This window comes from Antechinus flavipes, chromosome X (assembly GCF_016432865.1).
Source record: "Antechinus flavipes isolate AdamAnt ecotype Samford, QLD, Australia chromosome X, AdamAnt_v2, whole genome shotgun sequence".
NCBI lineage: Eukaryota > Metazoa > Chordata > Mammalia > Dasyuromorphia > Dasyuridae > Antechinus > Antechinus flavipes.
Genome location: NC_067404.1, coordinates 23,068,704 through 23,086,022, shown reverse-complemented (window position 1 = coordinate 23,086,022; position 17,319 = coordinate 23,068,704). Strand labels below are relative to the sequence as shown.

Sequence of the window (17,319 nt, the reverse complement as noted above, 5' to 3'; positions counted from 1 at the left end):
TAAAATGTAATTGGGAAATGTTGAACAAAATAAATAAAAATACTACACAGATAAGGTTCGTTTGTGATTTTCTAGGTTGATATGCAGCCTGCAGAAATCCGTTTCTATCCCAATTTGACCCCACCTGCTCTAGGATCCCCAATTTAGAGGGAATTAGCAGTATTTCTAATCCAATGGGGCACCTGGGGGAGCCCTTCCCGGTAGGTTGGTGTTGGTTCCCTCTGCGTAGGTTGGTGTTCCAGGCCTATTGTCTACCCTGCAGCTGAAAGTGCTTACTTCTGGAACACCGACTCCTACCTCAACTCTACCACACGTGGGGTTAGTGAAATCCCATCCTCCCTAGACATTACGATGAATACAATACACCAGAGCCTCAGTGTGAAACAGGGGACTTGTCTCAGATATACCCAACTTGAGGTAATTCTTTATGAAGCCAAATAGCATTTGAATTTGGGGGCACTTGTGGGGAGAGGAACTGAACCTATAATTTCATCAGTGTACTGGACAGACAATGGCAGTGGTAAGGTCCCAAAGTCCACAAGAAAATTCTGCCTCCAAGATGTCAGCTTTGTTCTCCAACGTCTACATCGCTATGACTTAAGTTTTTTGGCTTTTAAATGAATTCATATTTTGTTAGTCAAAAAGTATGAGTTTGAAAAAAACGGTTTTAAAAGTAGAAAGCCTTCTGCAGTCATTGACAGATAAAAGGAGATCATGTGGCCATGAGAATGAAATTCTCGTTCCTTTCCCTAGGAGCACAGATGCGCCATCCCCTTTGTCTCTCAGCCCTTCATCATCAAGTGCTTTACCATCCCTGGGACCTATCGTCATTCCTCACCGAATCCACCACATGGCAGCCAGCCATGTCAACATCACTAACAACGTGCTTCGTGGCTACGAACACTGGGACATGGCCGACAGACTGACCAGAGAGAACAGAGGTACCGATTTGACCGCTCTCTCCAAAAAGGGTTTGTAAGGAGTTGTATTTTGCCTGGGGGGAGGAAGATGGGAAAGAGAATAGTGTTCACTCAATAGCTCTTTGGTAATATGTTTGGATATGTTGGGGAGGGGGGTAGGTGAGTGATCAGGAAGGAGACTGATGGAACTTAATGGGAACACATGTGTAAATCATTACTGCAGAACTTCACTCTATTATATGTGTTATAATAAAGACTGAAACAGAGGAACAAGGGCAGCAGGGCAGAATGATTAGCAAATTAATTAGAGCTTCACAAAATTCTATTATTTTTTCTCATTTGAACTAAGGTGCTTCTACCTTCTTTGGAGTCATTAGTGTCTGTCAGTAATGAAAAACCATCTTGCATTTCAGAGCACAGCTCCAATTCCATCAGTATTTCCATGTGATGACAGCGGTTGTGAACTGTTAGGGTCTCCCCAATGTAATTACCTAGCAGCTTTCACAATACAAATATAAAAAGGACCCCGAGCCCTGCATTTTGCTTCCCCAGCTTGAGGAATTCTAGCATTCCCCTTTAAAAATGATTTTTGCCAAGCATCAAGAAACCCCGGGCAAAAATAAAGCTGCCTTTCCCCCCGTGCTAATCTGTTGTCCGTGTGTGTAGATGGCCCCGCTATCACTGTTGGAGACCATCTGGGCTTTTCTGTTTTACGGAGACCCCATTTTGCTGTCAAGTTGGCAGACATGCCAGTAACTAACGGTAGTTTGAAAGAATAAAATTCCCTGGCTACGAATCTCGAGAACATCTTCATGGTATAACATGGTATAACAACTTCATGGTTGTACATACCCCGGGAAGACCCATGCACCTCTTCCCTACCTACCACAGTCAATGCTTTCACAGAAACGGTGGAGAGTAAAACCATAGCAGAGGGAGCACTTAACAGCACAGGCCCGTTCTGGGATAAAGGGGCAAGACTGAGCCATGTGATAGGAAGAGGGGTTTTGTGATGACCCTAGGGTTGGATACCATTGGTCATGACAACACTGCTTAGAGTTTGCCTTTAGGCACATGCACACACGTATCTGTATAGACATATATGTGCATTATACACTTTATGCATGATTGGTCAAGTTCTCAAGTTATTATTTGTATTGGTACTTAGCAGCTAAAAACCAGGGCTATGTGACAAAGTTTTTTTAGAAAAGATTTTGGGGCCACAGAATCCCAGATATTCAGATGTAAGGGTTCATCTTGTTTAGCTGAGACTTTGATTTGTATACTTCTTTCTCTCAGTTATTTTATGAACCTCAAAGCACTTAGGAGTTTTCCAAAATTCGGGCCAGTTAATCCTCTTGTACTGTGTCAGCATAGCATCGGATTTCCCTTGAAACTTCCATTGCATACAAGAATTGTTGGTGGGATATTATGTTTATATAATCCCTCTGAGGACACACCTGGAACTAACCTCCTGAAATCATTTACTTCAGTAGTAATGCTAGTCCAGCTCACATTTCAACTTCAGGTCTGAAAAGCACATATGTTTACTTAATTGATCCTCCCCACAAACCCTGACCAAAGGTGTCATCAGTACGACGATGATTATTTCCATTTTCTTCATAAATTGAGGTCCAGTGAACTTAAATGACTTAAGTGGGTTCACACAGCTAGTAAGTGTTGGAGGTAGGATTCCAGCTATGACTCGCTGATTCCAAAGCCAACTGGCACTGTACCCACTAGGCCAGAGCTTCTTAAACTTTTTCCCCGTTTGTGATATCTTTTCAACCAAGGCCGAAATAGGTATACAAATCAAACATTTACTGAAAATAAATCAGAATTTGGTGACCTCCCACATTCAGTGGCGTAACCCTACATGGGGTGGTAATTCAACAGTTTAAGAAGCTTTGCACTAGGCCACACTTTCTCTCAAGAGAAAAAAAACTTTTCTGGATCCAAAAGGCACAGATACCCCCAAGTCTAGAATCTGAGAATGCCAGAGTTAAAGGGAGCCAAAACCTTCGAGAGCAGTTGGATTATGGGTAGACAGATATCTTCTTGAACCAACGTTCTCCAAAAGGAATTCTTTCTATACCAACATCAACACGTAGGCATCTGCTTCAAGAGTTGATAAGGGAGCCCTCTCCTTGCCAGGGCAGCCCAAGCTGCTCTGTTTCACAAGTCCTCCCGGCAGCTGATCAGACTTGGCCCATTCACAACTTCTAGGTCATTGCTCTTGGCTCAATTCTTTAGTACCCAATACGAACTGAATCCCTCTTCTACACAGCAAAGTTTCAAATACTTGAAGTTATCTCTCAAATTCCCTGAGTTTTTTTTTCCTTCCTCCTAAGAGAGGAAACTCTTTCTTTTCCTTCCCATACCTTGCTCTACACACACAATTCTCACTACACATTTGCTATGTGCCAGACACTATGCTGATCACCGGTAAATCAAAGACAAAATGGAAATGGTCTTTGTTCAGCAGTCACAAGATTGTAGATCTAGAAGGGGCACAGAAGCAGAATGTGAATCCAGCTCCTAATTCAGGACCAGTACCCTTCTAGCTGTTGGAGACAACACATATGCACGACATCCACATACAGCACATGGCTGTATGGACATATTATATACCCAGAGAGATGTTCTGAGAGCTCAACTGAGACCTTCTTATTTCTCACTTGGCTGTCTTCTCTGACTTTTCCACAACATCCCCTTGCTTGGGCACCTCCTGCACCTGTCCTCTCTTCTGACCTCCTATTTTAAGCTTCCTTTTGTGTCTTGTCTTCCCCCATTAAGTTGTGAGCTTCTGGAAGATATACACTGTCCTTGTTTCATACTTATATCCCCAAAGCTTAGCACATTGCCCGGTACGCATTAGATCCTTAATAAATATTCAGTGACTAACACAACATAAAGTGAAGAAATGGAAAAGGCACCTAAGGTGATGAAGCTAGTGGCTGGATCTAAGAACATTACAATTTTCTCCTTAATTTCAAGAAAGCTTATATATAGCAAACATAATAGCAAGTATTTATATAGTATTTTTCAAAAATTATCTCATTTGATCCTCACAATATGCCCTGAGAGGTGGTCCCGTTATGACAATTTTACAGATTGATGAGATGGAGGCAGACAGAGATAAAGTGTATTACCCAGAGTCACACTGCCAATAAATGTCTGAAATGGGATTTGAACTTAGCCTTCTACCTACTGCACCGCCCAATTGCCCCTCCTTACTTGATTGACCAGAATGCAGTCTGGAAACCTCTCCTCAGACGAGGTACCTCTAACGAAAAGGATACAAGGATCCATTGCCAGTATATTACAGACCGACCCACTGAATTTGGATACGAGGCAAGGTATTAAACTAGGAGCTTTACATCGGCCTGTGTTTTCTAATGTGGTGGAAGATGTCCTGTGTAAGAGTCACCAAAGAAAAAATCATTCCTTTTGATAGTGAGGGTCTCCAAACGTTATTGACAGTTGACACTGTACAGATTGCATCAAAATCTAAATTTCAAACAAAGGCCCATCTTTTATCCTCAGAACTTTGCTGTACCCATGTGCGGTGCTTTCTCTGTTGATAGAGTGAGATGGTGCTAATCTTGTCATTAGCACAGTTTGTCAAGGAGCTGCTCAGAGTCTTGCTAGATGTTAACTCAAAATAGCGCTGGCCGTTAGCCAGTAGTGCTGAAAATGCTATTAGTCAGCTTATAATAAGCTCAAAGGGAAGAGAACCAAATTTGGCATCTGGTCCAATTCTTAGTCATTTATGCTCAAAGTCCCTTTTCCACCGCAGTCTTTTCAATCTGCCAGCAGTGAAGTATAGAGTCAGATGGATTTAGAGATGGCAGGAAATTTATAGAGCTGGAAGCTGAAATCCAGAGAGAAGAAAGAAGTTCTATGTGAAAGGCCACATGGAGCAGAAGAGGGAGGCAGACCCAGGCCTTCTCCAAATCTACTGCTTTTATTTGGATTGACTGGCATTCCGACCAGAAAAATAATCCACAGCGTCAGCTTTTTGATCGTCTTGATGCAAGGAAAGGGCTTTTTGTCAGGATGAAGGCTCTCTAGATACTGCTCTGTTCCAGACTAACTCCTGATTCCCAGGACTTGGGCATTCCTGCCACCACTAGCTTTTTCTACCTGACATCCCTTGCCAAATATGATGTAGATTTGTGGCTTCTCCTTTTCTCTATCTCTGAAACAATCACACTTTCTTTCTATAGTTTGTCAAGGATTTTTGACTACTGGCCACTCTGGGAAAAATAAAGACTTTCAAATAAAAACCCCAAAAGGCAAATGAGAAATCTTACAAACTTTAAGAAGCTCTAAGTCTCAGCTATTTACTGAGTTAGAAAATGGCTTGGTTGGCTTTCATTAGCAAGCAATCAAGCATTTATTAAATGTGCGTGTGTGTGTGTGTGTGTGTGTGTGTGTGTGTGTACATACATATGTATGTGTCTGCCAGACAAAAATTGAACCAGTCTTTCTCTCTAGGATCTGATTTTCTATTTGAATTAGTCATTGCCTTTCACTTTCTATATATGCCCTATCTTCCCTTTTTCTTCCCTTCTCACATAAAGGATTGTGTTGCAACTTTCTTCACTTAAATAAAGAACTTCTGTCCCCTGAAGAACAGCTCTCCCCTCCTCTCAAATTCACTGACCCCAAGTGCTGTCTATCACACATTTGTTAGCCTCACTTGGGTTTTCCTTTTATCCATTGGTAATGAGTGTACACTGTGACTCATCTCTTGGGAGTCAGCCAGCCCCAAGGCATCCTTGCTTCTCTTTTCATCCTAAGACTGTAACTCATTCATTTCCTATACCCTTGATAAGAAAATTCCAACACACACACACACACACACACACACACACACACACACCTCTTTTCTCATCTGAAAGTCTTTTCAACTGCTATTTCCCCCAAGTGGAGAAACAGATCAATCCTCAATCAGGGGCAAAATTTTACCCATTACCCATCAACACTCATCTAAAGAAGCTATATGGCGTAGTGGGTAGAGCTCTGGACTTAAGAATTTAGAAGTCCTGAATAGAAACCTTGTGTGAGATACCAATCAGCTTTGTGACCATAGAAGGGAGGGAGGGGGTGGAAGAGATAAGGATTTATATAGCCCCTTCTCTGTGCTTCAAGCACTGTACTAAGCACGTTACTGATATCTCATTTAATCTGGGCAAGTAGCTTTTTCAGCCTCATTTTCCTCATCTGTAAAAAGAGGGATAATTATAGCACAGGATCCTTGTGAAGATCAAATTAACTAACAAGGTACTTTGTAAACCTACTACACCTACTACTACTACTACTACTACTACTACTAATCCCACCACCATCACACCACCACTTTTACCACCAAAACCTCTAATAACATAGGTTCACAGCCCAGCTCTTCTATTTATAGGCCCTCAGTTGTCGTCTCTGTCAAATACAGAAATTGGACTAGATGCCAGGTCCTGTCCAAGTCTGAAACCCTGGGACCTTAGAAATATGTACTCCATCCTATATACAACTGATTATTTACAGCAGTGCTTTTTATAGCAGCCAAGAATTAGAAAGAAATAGAGGCCCATCCACCGAGGAATAGCTACAGAAACATCATGGTAGATAATGGAATATCACTATGTCATAAGAAAGAGTGAAGATGAAAAATTCAGAGAAGCATGGGGAGACTTGCCAAATTAATGCAGAATAAAGTAAAATGAAAGATTACTTTGTGAACACAACAGTGGAAACACAAATAATGCTCTGTACACCCCTTCAAAACCCATCATTGAACACTGTAAAATTATAATGACCAAGGTTGGCCCTAAAGAAAGGATGAGAAAATCTATATCACCACTCTTTGAAGAAAGAGAACATTCGGAGACTTTCTAACTCAGTCAAAACTTAGGTTAGTTTTTCACGATTGCTTTTTTCCCCTGTTTTATTCTTTATTACAAAGGTATGGCTTACTGGGTAGAAGAGAAGATATATTTGGAAATGTAAGGGATCTAAAAAGAAAAGATATCAATAACATTGAAAATAATTAAAGAAATGTTTGCTAAACTAAATTAGATCTGGTAAATGGACTAAGTGAGGAGCCAAAGAATTGACTTTTCTTCTCTTTAAATTTTAAGTAGTAGGGAGCGGGAAGACAGGGAAAAGCCATGCAGAACTGGCTCTTCTTTGTAGAGCAAATGTTTTCAATGCCACTGAGTGATCTTAACTAACCTGTCTTCTTGTCTCCAGAATTCTTTGCAGATTTAGATTCACTGATGGGGCCTTTGACTCAACACAGCACAATGACCAACCTGGTTCGTTACATCCGCCAAGGACTGTACTGGCTTCGCCTAGAGGCCAACCTGTCCTAATGTCCTAACGGCCGTCATCTTCATCATCCCATAGTTCTACCTCTACCAGCACACTGATGATCACTGGTGGAACTCCACTCATTTGGGAAACATTTTTTGGTTTGTGTGTTCATTTTATGCCTCTTTTGATATCTGTGGGAAGCAGGAATCAGTCAGTGTAAGTGGACATTACACCTCCAGAATAGTACACGTTTAGTCACCTAGCTATTTCAGGTCATTTTAGCGCCATCTTTCCAACCATGAACCCCTTCTATGCTTTACAAAATACTACATTCCCTGCAGTCTTGTTTCATGTCCACACTGCCTAAAACTAAAAATGGAAAGAAAGCACTTTGTGAAGATGACGGATTCCTGAGAAATAAAGCATAAATGTCTTACCGATGTATAAGAAGAGAATTTTAGACACAGAGAACCTGCAGAGATTAAAATTTTATAAATCATATAGCTGTCCCCCAAATCTAAACTCATATGAGCCAGAAAAAAAAAGAAAAAAAAAGCCTTTCACTGCTTCATTCCTAGTCAGGATTCATGGCTGAAGTTTTGTGTTTCCCATACACTTGATCTTCAGTGACAATTTTTATTGTGAAACTTCCTGGGGAGATGTCCCAATAATATCTGAGAACCACCAGTGTTAGAAAACAAAGCAACATAGCAAGGCCACTCTAAAGATGCTAACCAGCATGCTATTAGAGGCTTTGTTCCGTTGTCTTTTGTTTTTGTCACCTGTCCTAATCTCTGCTATCAGATTGTAATAGTAAAGAATAACAATTATTAAAAAAAGATAGGACGGGAGAGAGGAGCGACATTTGTTTTGAGTGGTTTGGGCAGTCTACTGGCCCATTCCCTTTCCATTCTGGGACTTGACACAAGTTTAAATCTTTCTCTAGACTTCCCTTGGAGAAAGGCTCTCCTTAAATACATATGTATGTATGTATATATGTGTGTGTAACACACACACACACACACACACACACACACACACACACACTTCAGTAGGAGTTGCAAAATCTAATGCTACACTATAGACATGGCTACTTCAGATGGGAGCCATTTGGAGGGCCCTTGACCCAGTAATTAACCCTAATAATTCCTGCTTTAGAGCCATTCTTCATACTCTGTTGGCAGGTTGGCACTCTTTCACAAAATAGATGACAAAATCCAAGTTTTTACTACTTAGGAGTAATACTGTACTCCGATAACCTACTGTATGCATCTGTACTTGGCCCTGTTGGCTCTCCAAAGTCCCCATTGTCATATGGGTATTTTTGCTGATTAGCCAAACAATCAATTGGGGTCAAATCCGTTCAAGCCTGTACACCATCGTGAAACAATTCATAGGAAATCCCAAAGAAAATTGCCAATGATCTAAGTATTCATGGAACTGTTTTTCCTTTGAAAGAAAAAAAACATGGGTTGTATGGTAATACATTTTTAAAAATCCTGAAGATTTCATCACCAAACATGTCACTCAATTTGACCATGTTTCCCCATTAGTTCCAACTAACCATCCACAACTTTTTACCATGCTTAAAATTGAATTTACATCCAAAAATACCGCAGTGGAAAATTACACTCTCCATCTCATCATACACCTATGAGACATCATCCAAACTTTAGCTCATCATATCTGCCTCCTAAGGCAAAACCCAGACTAGTCTTTAATCTGCTGTTCACTAAGTTACAGCCAGATTTTTTAAAATGTGATTGATTTCCAATCTGATCTTGCAGATTGGGGCTGAGAGGAATTAAGGAAAGCTCATTCAGAATGGTATTTTTCTGGAGGTAGGGACACACGGGCATCTGCATCGTAAGAAAACCAACCTGCTGGTCTTGGGGGAATTCAGGTTTTCCACCCGTCAGCTCTGTGTAATGCAAGGTCATTGTCTAGACTCGGAAAATCGATCCAGACAACTAATCCAAGACTACCGTGGACTCCTGAATGGAGACTTCTCAAAACTTCATCTCCACAAATACCACCACAGAGTGCCAGGGCAGTTTCTCAAGGAAACTTACATATTAGCTTCCCCTTGGCAGTTGTAGAAGGAAGATTCATCTCGAATTCCAGGATATTTTCATCTCTCTTTGACATACAATAGGTAGGAGGCAAAGAAATCTCCTGCCTGATTTTGCCACCTCCAGTGGCTAAATTTCCAGGCTCTGCCAACGGCAGCAGCAGCAGAATCTGAAAGTCTGACAGACGAGTTTAGGCTTAGCAGCCAGATCATACCTGACCGGTCCTGTGTCAAAAACAGCTTAGGGATCAACAAAGCATGGAGGGTGTACCATCTGAGGGGATGATGCTTTTGATTTTGTTGTTAAGGATTCGTACCAGTTTATTGTTTGCAACATAGAGTTGTCTGTAATGTGTCTTAGGTATGGAGGCATTCTAGGGTTGGCCGTGTTGACGTGTTCAGTGCATTTCCACAGCTCGAATGTTCAGGACAGAATAGAGGCGGAGGTCCCTTCTGGTGATGGCAGAGAGGAGGCGTAACTCCTTAGCCATCACTTCTTTAACAACGGGGGACTGTCATGAGAGCAGCATCGTGGAATCTGCTTCAACTGACAGGCATATTTAGGAAAGCCAAGTACTTCCTAGGCTCCATCAATGCTAAGACAAAGAAGCCCCAACCCTCTTCTCTATGGGTAACTCCCAGCCAGAATGCAATACCCTCTTTGATAATCCAAAATACCCCTTGTGGCAGTGTGAAAAGTTTCCGTTCGGCTTTGGCTTGGGTATCATTTTTATCGTTTGTTCGTGGTGTTGTCTTTTTCCCGTCTCACTGTGGTAGGGAGCATTATTTTGAAAATTATTTACTAGTGTGATACTAAGGATAGAATTTTGCCATTTAATTTAGCCACAGCTAGCCAGCCTGTAGACCGCTAATCACTGAACAATTTGATTGAGAAAACTGGTCTTTTTTTCTGATCAGGTAACACCATTGCAAAGGTAGATGGGTTGTTGCTAGTGGGAAAAGATTCAAGCTTAAGGTCCCTTTTTTTCCCATCAGAGTAGAATGATACACATCCGCAGTCAGTAAGTAGATAAATTAGAACTTTTAGTGAAATTGTGTTTTGATCATATTTTGGGACATTCTACCACCGAATCATATATATTCCATTCATTCATGTCATCTTAGCTGTTTTGAAAAGATTTTTTTTTATCATTTTTCCTGCCATAAATTTCTGATGTTTTATTAAGATTCTCCTTCGGGAGGTGATTTTGGAAAGCAATTTTTCAGTCATGAATGGAGTTCCCAGAGACCTAGGTACCAAATAACCAACTTCTTGACAGACCCGGGAACTACATGACCTCCAAATCAGTCATTTGCCCTCTTAGGGTCCTTTTCATCATCTGTGAAACCACAAAGGGAGTTGAATCAAGTGGTTCTCTCGCTTGGGTCCCTCCTGCCTCTGTGTTTCTAGGTGAAGGAGCTGGCATTTGGTGACCCTTTTATTCAAACACTGGGTCAATACCATTTATAACCACACACACACACACACACACACACACACACACACACACACACACTTGCTTTGAATTATAATGAAGTTAAGCCAGTTGCTTGATGGAAGGCAACCCAAACAACTGGCTGAAGGATAGATTTTTTTTGTTTCTTTTTGCACTTCAACTGCTACTACCTTAACACAGCCTTATCTGCATAATTCAAATCAAATCATTTTCATTGGGATTAGCGATAGAAACAGTATCTGCCTATTTGACATCCCAAACCAGATAGGTGAGTAGATCAGCTAGCATCAGATATTAGTTAGAACATCTACTATTTTAGGGTAAAGAGAGAGAGAGAGCTGTCCGCCTCCCTTTCCGTTTTCCACCTCATGAACATGGAGGCCCTCTTCAAATACCATCATGTTTTTCTCAGTAATCAGACAAGTAACCGAAGATTGCATTTTGTGTATATGAGGGGAACGGGGTGGGGGAAACCCTCTGAGCCAGATTGCAGTTGTTGGGGGGAAGGGGAGGTAACCCTTCTGAGCCAGATTGGGGGGGGAGGGGGGAGGGAGGGTATCTTTCTGAGCCAGATTGCAGTTATAGGGATGGGCAGGGGTGGGGGGAACCTTTGTGAGCCAGACTGCAGTATTTGCCCCATTGGGATCCTGACAAGCAGGGATAATCGAAACCTTCATACTAGGCCCATGCAAAGTCAGGGGATGCTGAACTGCATTTTTAGAATCATTATAAATAATCATTCTTGTAAGAGATTGGAGATTGTTTCATTTTATCATCTGTGTAGTGTAGAAAAGCAAATGTTTGCTAAAATTCATTTAAGATGCCAAATGCATGTTGGCTAGTGAATAGTACACCGTACCTTATCCCCCAGCCTTGGTGGAAAAGTTAGCTTTTGAATTTTTCCTTGACCTTAAGGTGGGACCTGGAAGGTAGGGGACATGGGTGGTACAATGAAGAGGCCTTTAAAAACCCCAGCCCTCTCTAAAAGAGGGAAGGAAGGAAGACCCTGAAGTACAAGCGAGCTAGCGTGACCCATTATGAAAAGCGGCTAATCAAAGTTTTCCACTCAGGAGCCCTTTCATATAGATCCTATTTCTCGTCATCCACCAGGTCTTGTATTCTTTCCTCAACAATCTGTGGTAAGCTGGAGTGGGTAGGATGGAAGGGGGAATAAAGTCCCCAGAATTGGTGCCTTATTAAGAATCTCAGACACTCCCTACCGATTTGGTTCTTCATTCAATTAAACCACTGGGCTGACGGGATAGGAGAAATCCCAGTTCTTGCCCACCAAGGAAACACATCATCCAACAAACAAATCCGATCACCTCTTTCAGTAACTAGTCAACTGGATCCCTTTCCACCATGCCAGGGTCACCTGAGGGCCTGCCAGAGAAGCAAGTTCCTGTCAAGTAATGGTCTAGTAAAACACTGAAACAAGCTAAGCTGACATTATTCTTCCTTCTCTCCCAGCCCGATGATTTTTTGGTAACTTCCAAATAGTGCACTCAAACTCAAGCAGCAAGGCCGGTGACTCTCCCACATGTGCATATGGATCCAGCTCCCTATTGGAAGACTGGTTTTAAAAGGGCCAGAGATCAGCTGAAATTGTTGATGGTTTACCTTATAGATGATTCACTTTTTCTATATTTTCTAAACTTTGGGAGTATTTTATGCTTTCTGCTTTAGTGGGGTGGACAAAACACAAGCTATCTGGGCCCTAGGAGGAAAGAGGGTATAGCAAGATGGAAGAAAGCCTCCATTAGCAGACAAAGTAGGCTGAGTCAAGCTCGAAAGTCAACTCACAGTCAGAATCAAAACAGGGCCAGGGGACATGAGTGGGAAGTATTGTTCAGATCTTTGTGGGTTTTTTTTTTTTAACGTCAGAGTATCATTTCTAATTAGACATTGTATAGCAGAAGTTAATATTCATTATGTTTTTCCTCTTAATGTGGAAATTTGGTACTTCTCACCCCAGAACCTTTTGTTTTTCAATTTTGCTTTTACTTTCCTGATTTGGAAATTCATTTTCTGTATTCAGATTGCAAAAGCTGAGAAATATGTACTACCTAGCCTGCACCTTCAAGTTCAATCTTTCCTATATCAATTAAATTAACCATATTTGCAAACCGCTAAGAAATAATTTGTTCTTCTAGCTAACATCAAAAGAACTTAAGACTTTGGGCTATAATATTAAACACTGATCGAGAGTGATCCTCTTCCTCATTCTGACCTCTCATTCAATCATTCAGTAGTTTTCCAACACATACAGGGTCCTGGTGATTACAAGGCAGCAACATATATGCACTAAGTCCTCTGTCCTTGAGGAGCTCACCATCAGCGATTAATTCTGGGGATAGTGGGAAACCAAAACTTTGGGGTCCTCCATTTCCTAAGGATTCTTCTCCAGCTCTTTTTTCTTAATGGAGTATTTCAGTGCCTGGATTTAAGTCTTTGGCATAATATCTTGCAGATGAAATCAGTCCCTCAGCAGTAGATGGATTGGCTTGCATAGACACAGCAAGTTACAAGCGTCCAAGGTCATCAAGTCCATCTTTTGTGTTTCAGAGGGAGACAGTATCAAAACAAGAGTCTTTAATCTTGCTCTTCACCTATAAATCTTACAAGTGCAATTCTTTCTAAAGATCCAAACCCCGGAGTCTTTTTTGAAGCTCCTTTCCTTCCCAGAAAATCCCGTCCCTCTGAATATTTCCAAAAGAGAAATCTTTCAGCTCAAATCCTTCACATTTTTTTTTTGGATTCTGCATTTGTTGCTTTGATTCCTGATAGTGCTCATTGGATTAGGACTTTTACAGACTGTTTGATTTAGCATCCTCCTCAGATAATATGAGTATGTCACAAATGAATTTGGCAGAGATACTGTCCCTGAGATCAAAGGTTTGAGAAACCCCTTCATTTGGCAAACACGGGCTGTTTAGTGACATTTCCCCAGTGTCTGATGATATATCTCGGAAGAACTGTTGCTTTCTTTTTCTTTTTGGACAAATGCCTAGGTAAATGTGAGTTTGTGAGTTGTATTTGTTCATGCTTCTAAGGGTAACGGGAGAATGAGAAGTAGATGTGTCCTGATTTCAAACATGCTGGTCACAGCTCCCTAAAAATTGCATCATATCACAGCATAAATGCAACTTCATTGCATTCATCCGTCCCATTTTGAGCTCCGAGGCACACTGTCTTCCCATTGTAACTTTAATGTGAAGTGAGTGACGTAGCTACTGGCCAAGAAGGTGGGATTTGTCGCCGAGCTCGAGTTGGAAGTCCAGCAGTAGCCAATTTCTTTTGATGTTTCTCATGACTGACCTGAATCTGAATGGTAAAATTCCATTCAGGAAATCTGCCGTTTTGTTGTTGCCATTGCCGTTGTTGTTGTTATTGGTTTTTGCTTGTTGGGTAGAGGAGTATTTTAGTTATGAGAAAAAATTCCCCCAGCCCTTAATTCCTTTACACAAAGATGTCATCTAGGATACTCGGTGAAGCTACGTGAGACTGGCTGCTGCTGCTGCCTATGGGTAAAATACAGACACTGATCAAGTTCCAGCATTCCCTCCCGGAGGACAGCTGGGCCCTTTTGGCTATGCCCTTCCATGCTTAGGTGTTCCCCCATTGGAGGGAAGGATAGTTAGAAATTGTTCTGGACCATACGTTTTCCTAACATACTTTATGTGCTAATGCTGTTCTACAAACTCTACTACGAGCTATTTTCTCATAACTGAGACATTTGATTCAGAGTTGCATAAGCCCCGGAGACTGTGGGGGCTCTGTCCTGCCTGGCTTCTCAGTCTGGATGTTTCGTTTCTTAAGTCTCTTGCACTCAGAGTATTTGCTAATGTCAGCACTTAGCCTGTGTATAAGGAGCAGAAGGCTAATTTCATTGTGCTAGAATGACGACAGGGCGCTATCAGTGTTCTCTTGTTCTCACTTCTTAGCGCATTTTGGGAACCAGGCTTTTTTCCAGATGATCAAGTGTCACTGATTAGTGACTCACTGAAAGTATGCATCCAGGTACAGGGATGCAAATGGAAAAGTATCTTTCCCCATCCCTATGAGGTGAGGACCCTCACAAACAAATTAAATGCCAGGGAATTGCTCCCGTGGTATAGCAAACAACAACTTGTGTTCAGCTTGCTATTTCTATGCTATTGTCGGGCTGGATGTGTTGCTTTAATAGAACTTTCCCTTTCCCCAAACCCATTTCTTAGAAGGCTATGGACATATCACCACAGAAGGGCCAGAACCAGAAACAAAAGTCATTTTCCCTTGGGTGCCTTTGCTTGATCGTACAAGTCTTTCTGTCCCCTGGGGATGGCACTGGCCTTTGTGGGAGAAATGTCATTACTCCATACAAAGTTTCCAGGAAAGTGGAAAACTAGAATGTGGGGGACATAATTAGAGCGTGCCAAGGGACCCCAGGCTGTGGAAAGGTGTCTCATTTAACGTCATGATGTCGGAACTGGGATTGACCAGCGTCCACTATACCATCTCTAATCTATACCCTGAGTGTTGTTTGTCGCCTGGCCTGGTTACTCAAAGCAAAGCCTCATGAAGTCTCAAAGGTCTTCAGACCAAAGTAAGATCCATTTCCACGATGTCACCCCGGGTAACCATTCAAATTAGAGGATCATTTCAGAAGTTCCCTTTGAGCTTGAAATCTCATTTCAACTGAAGCCAGTTTGCCTTCTGTTTTGTGCAGCTCTCCTTACAGCAATCCACAAGGTGTCTTTGTTCTTACCAAGCATGTGATTCTTGTAAAATTTTCAGTAAGTTGCGCCATTTTGTACAGGCCAGGGTAACCGTTATAATGCCAAGCAATGACTACAGTGTCGTATAGTTCTGCCAGTCGGATTTCTTTTGTTTCCTATGGATAGAATTGTTCGTATTCTGCTTGGTTTTGGATCTTTCTTTTCAGCTTTGTGTTTCCAGTGTGTTGCCCAGTTACACATTTTGTTTTCTTTTGATTCTGAATACAGTGATACTCTGTGTAAAAACATTTTCAATGTAGTTTGGTGATTTTTCCACACAGCGTCTCTGTATAAATAATATTGGCTAAGCTAGTGCATTGGTTTCTCTCCTAGAGGGATTAATTATAGTGCCGGTGCATTGGATTATTTAAAAAAAGTTAAATAAAATTTCTATTAAAGCTTCATTTGCATTAGACCTGTAACTTGTTCTCCTTACTGATCTCTCCCTTAGAGAAGAACCGTCCCTCATTCTCTTTGTATAGGTTGTGTTATTTCAAATTTTAACGCCACCCCCCCCCCACAGAAGTCAGACTTTTCTCTGAAACACAAAAGTCAGAGCCAGAGCCAGACCCCCGTCTCCTCCCACAGTGCCATCAACACCCTGGTATCTGCCATTTCAGCTCAGACCAGGAAAGTGAAGGGGGAGAAGACTCACCATAAGCTCCTACTCTATTCCTTTTCCACACAGTAGGGCCTCCCTGCTAGCCACTCCTCCTCCTCCACATATGGGAGGAGCTTGGAGGTGAAATCCAAGTCCCCAGCCTTAGATTCTCAGCAGAAATAACAGACCCTTTGCCACCACACACTTGGGTCGGGCCACATCCACACTTGGCGTAAAGAGGGGGAGATGAGTACCCATGGGATCACGGTCAATTCGGAGACTAATGTCGGTGACACAGTGGAGGTCCAGGGGATTGAGAAAAGAATGGCAGACATTGCACAGTGGGAAAGGTGAACCATTTTTGCAGAGAGATCTGCACACTAAGAAGCAGGAATTCTAGGCTAGCTTCTAGTATACAAGTTACCTACACCCTTTCGTTCCATCCTTTGAGAAATTCGAGCTGTCTATTTTACTGGGGTGACCCAATTTCCTATCTCTCCCTTTCTGCACTAATCCTGAAGACAAAGCACTCAGATACAGTCCGTGTGTTTGTCTACCTCCTTCCACATAATCCGGGCATCCCTCCACAGTCTTCGGCAACAGCCTTGAGCCTCTGAGGACACAGAGAATCATAGTAGAGAATTCTGAGTACTTTCTTTGACACAAGGAAAGCGACATCATTACCACAGTTATCGCAGGGCTGGTTATGGCTTTGGGGAAAAGTCTTTTAGTTGCCTGCCTCACAGCATTGGAAGGAGAAGGGCCCTCCATTTTCACAATCGTCCATGAGCATGAATCAGAAGACTTTCCTAATGGAATTTCAAGACTTGGGAATGGGGGGCTCCCAGTGATTTTTCTGATTTCAATAGGACACAGATGGAGGTATTTTGTTTCTGCGGGATCAAGTCAAATTTATAAACCTTGCCCATAATACAAATCTGGGCTAGTTTCGAGAGGATTATGCATCACAACATGTTGCCCATCCTAATTTCTGGTATAATCCTTTTACATTTACATGGGGCCCAGCTCCCTTTACAATGCAGATTAACCAGAGGTCTACTGATTTCTAAAGCTCCACAGACTACCTAAAGAGAAACCTGCCCAGCTTGCAGCTGCCTGTAATGCAACTTGTCAGAACCATATCACCCATATTCCCTTTTTCCACCTCCCCACACTTCCTTTTAGGATAGATTTGGGGGAG

General features: G+C 41.9%; 1 protein-coding gene across 2 annotated transcripts in view; it reads left to right on the top strand.

The window, feature by feature from the left end:
* The window catches only part of AFF2 (ALF transcription elongation factor 2), a 589,532-nt gene extending 581,859 nt beyond the window's left edge, over nt 1-7,673 (top strand). Inside the window, exons 19-20 of one of the 2 annotated variants that reach the window (XM_051968827.1) lie at nt 754-941; nt 7,170-7,673. In XM_051968827.1, coding sequence (XP_051824787.1) covers nt 754-941; nt 7,170-7,291 — 310 coding nt within the window. In that variant the 3' untranslated portion in view covers nt 7,292-7,673. Of the gene's footprint in view, nt 1-753; nt 972-7,169 lie in introns of both variants that reach the window. The other variant, XM_051968826.1, reaches the window with a different exon arrangement.
* Nucleotides 7,674-17,319: the final 9,646 nt, after the last annotated feature.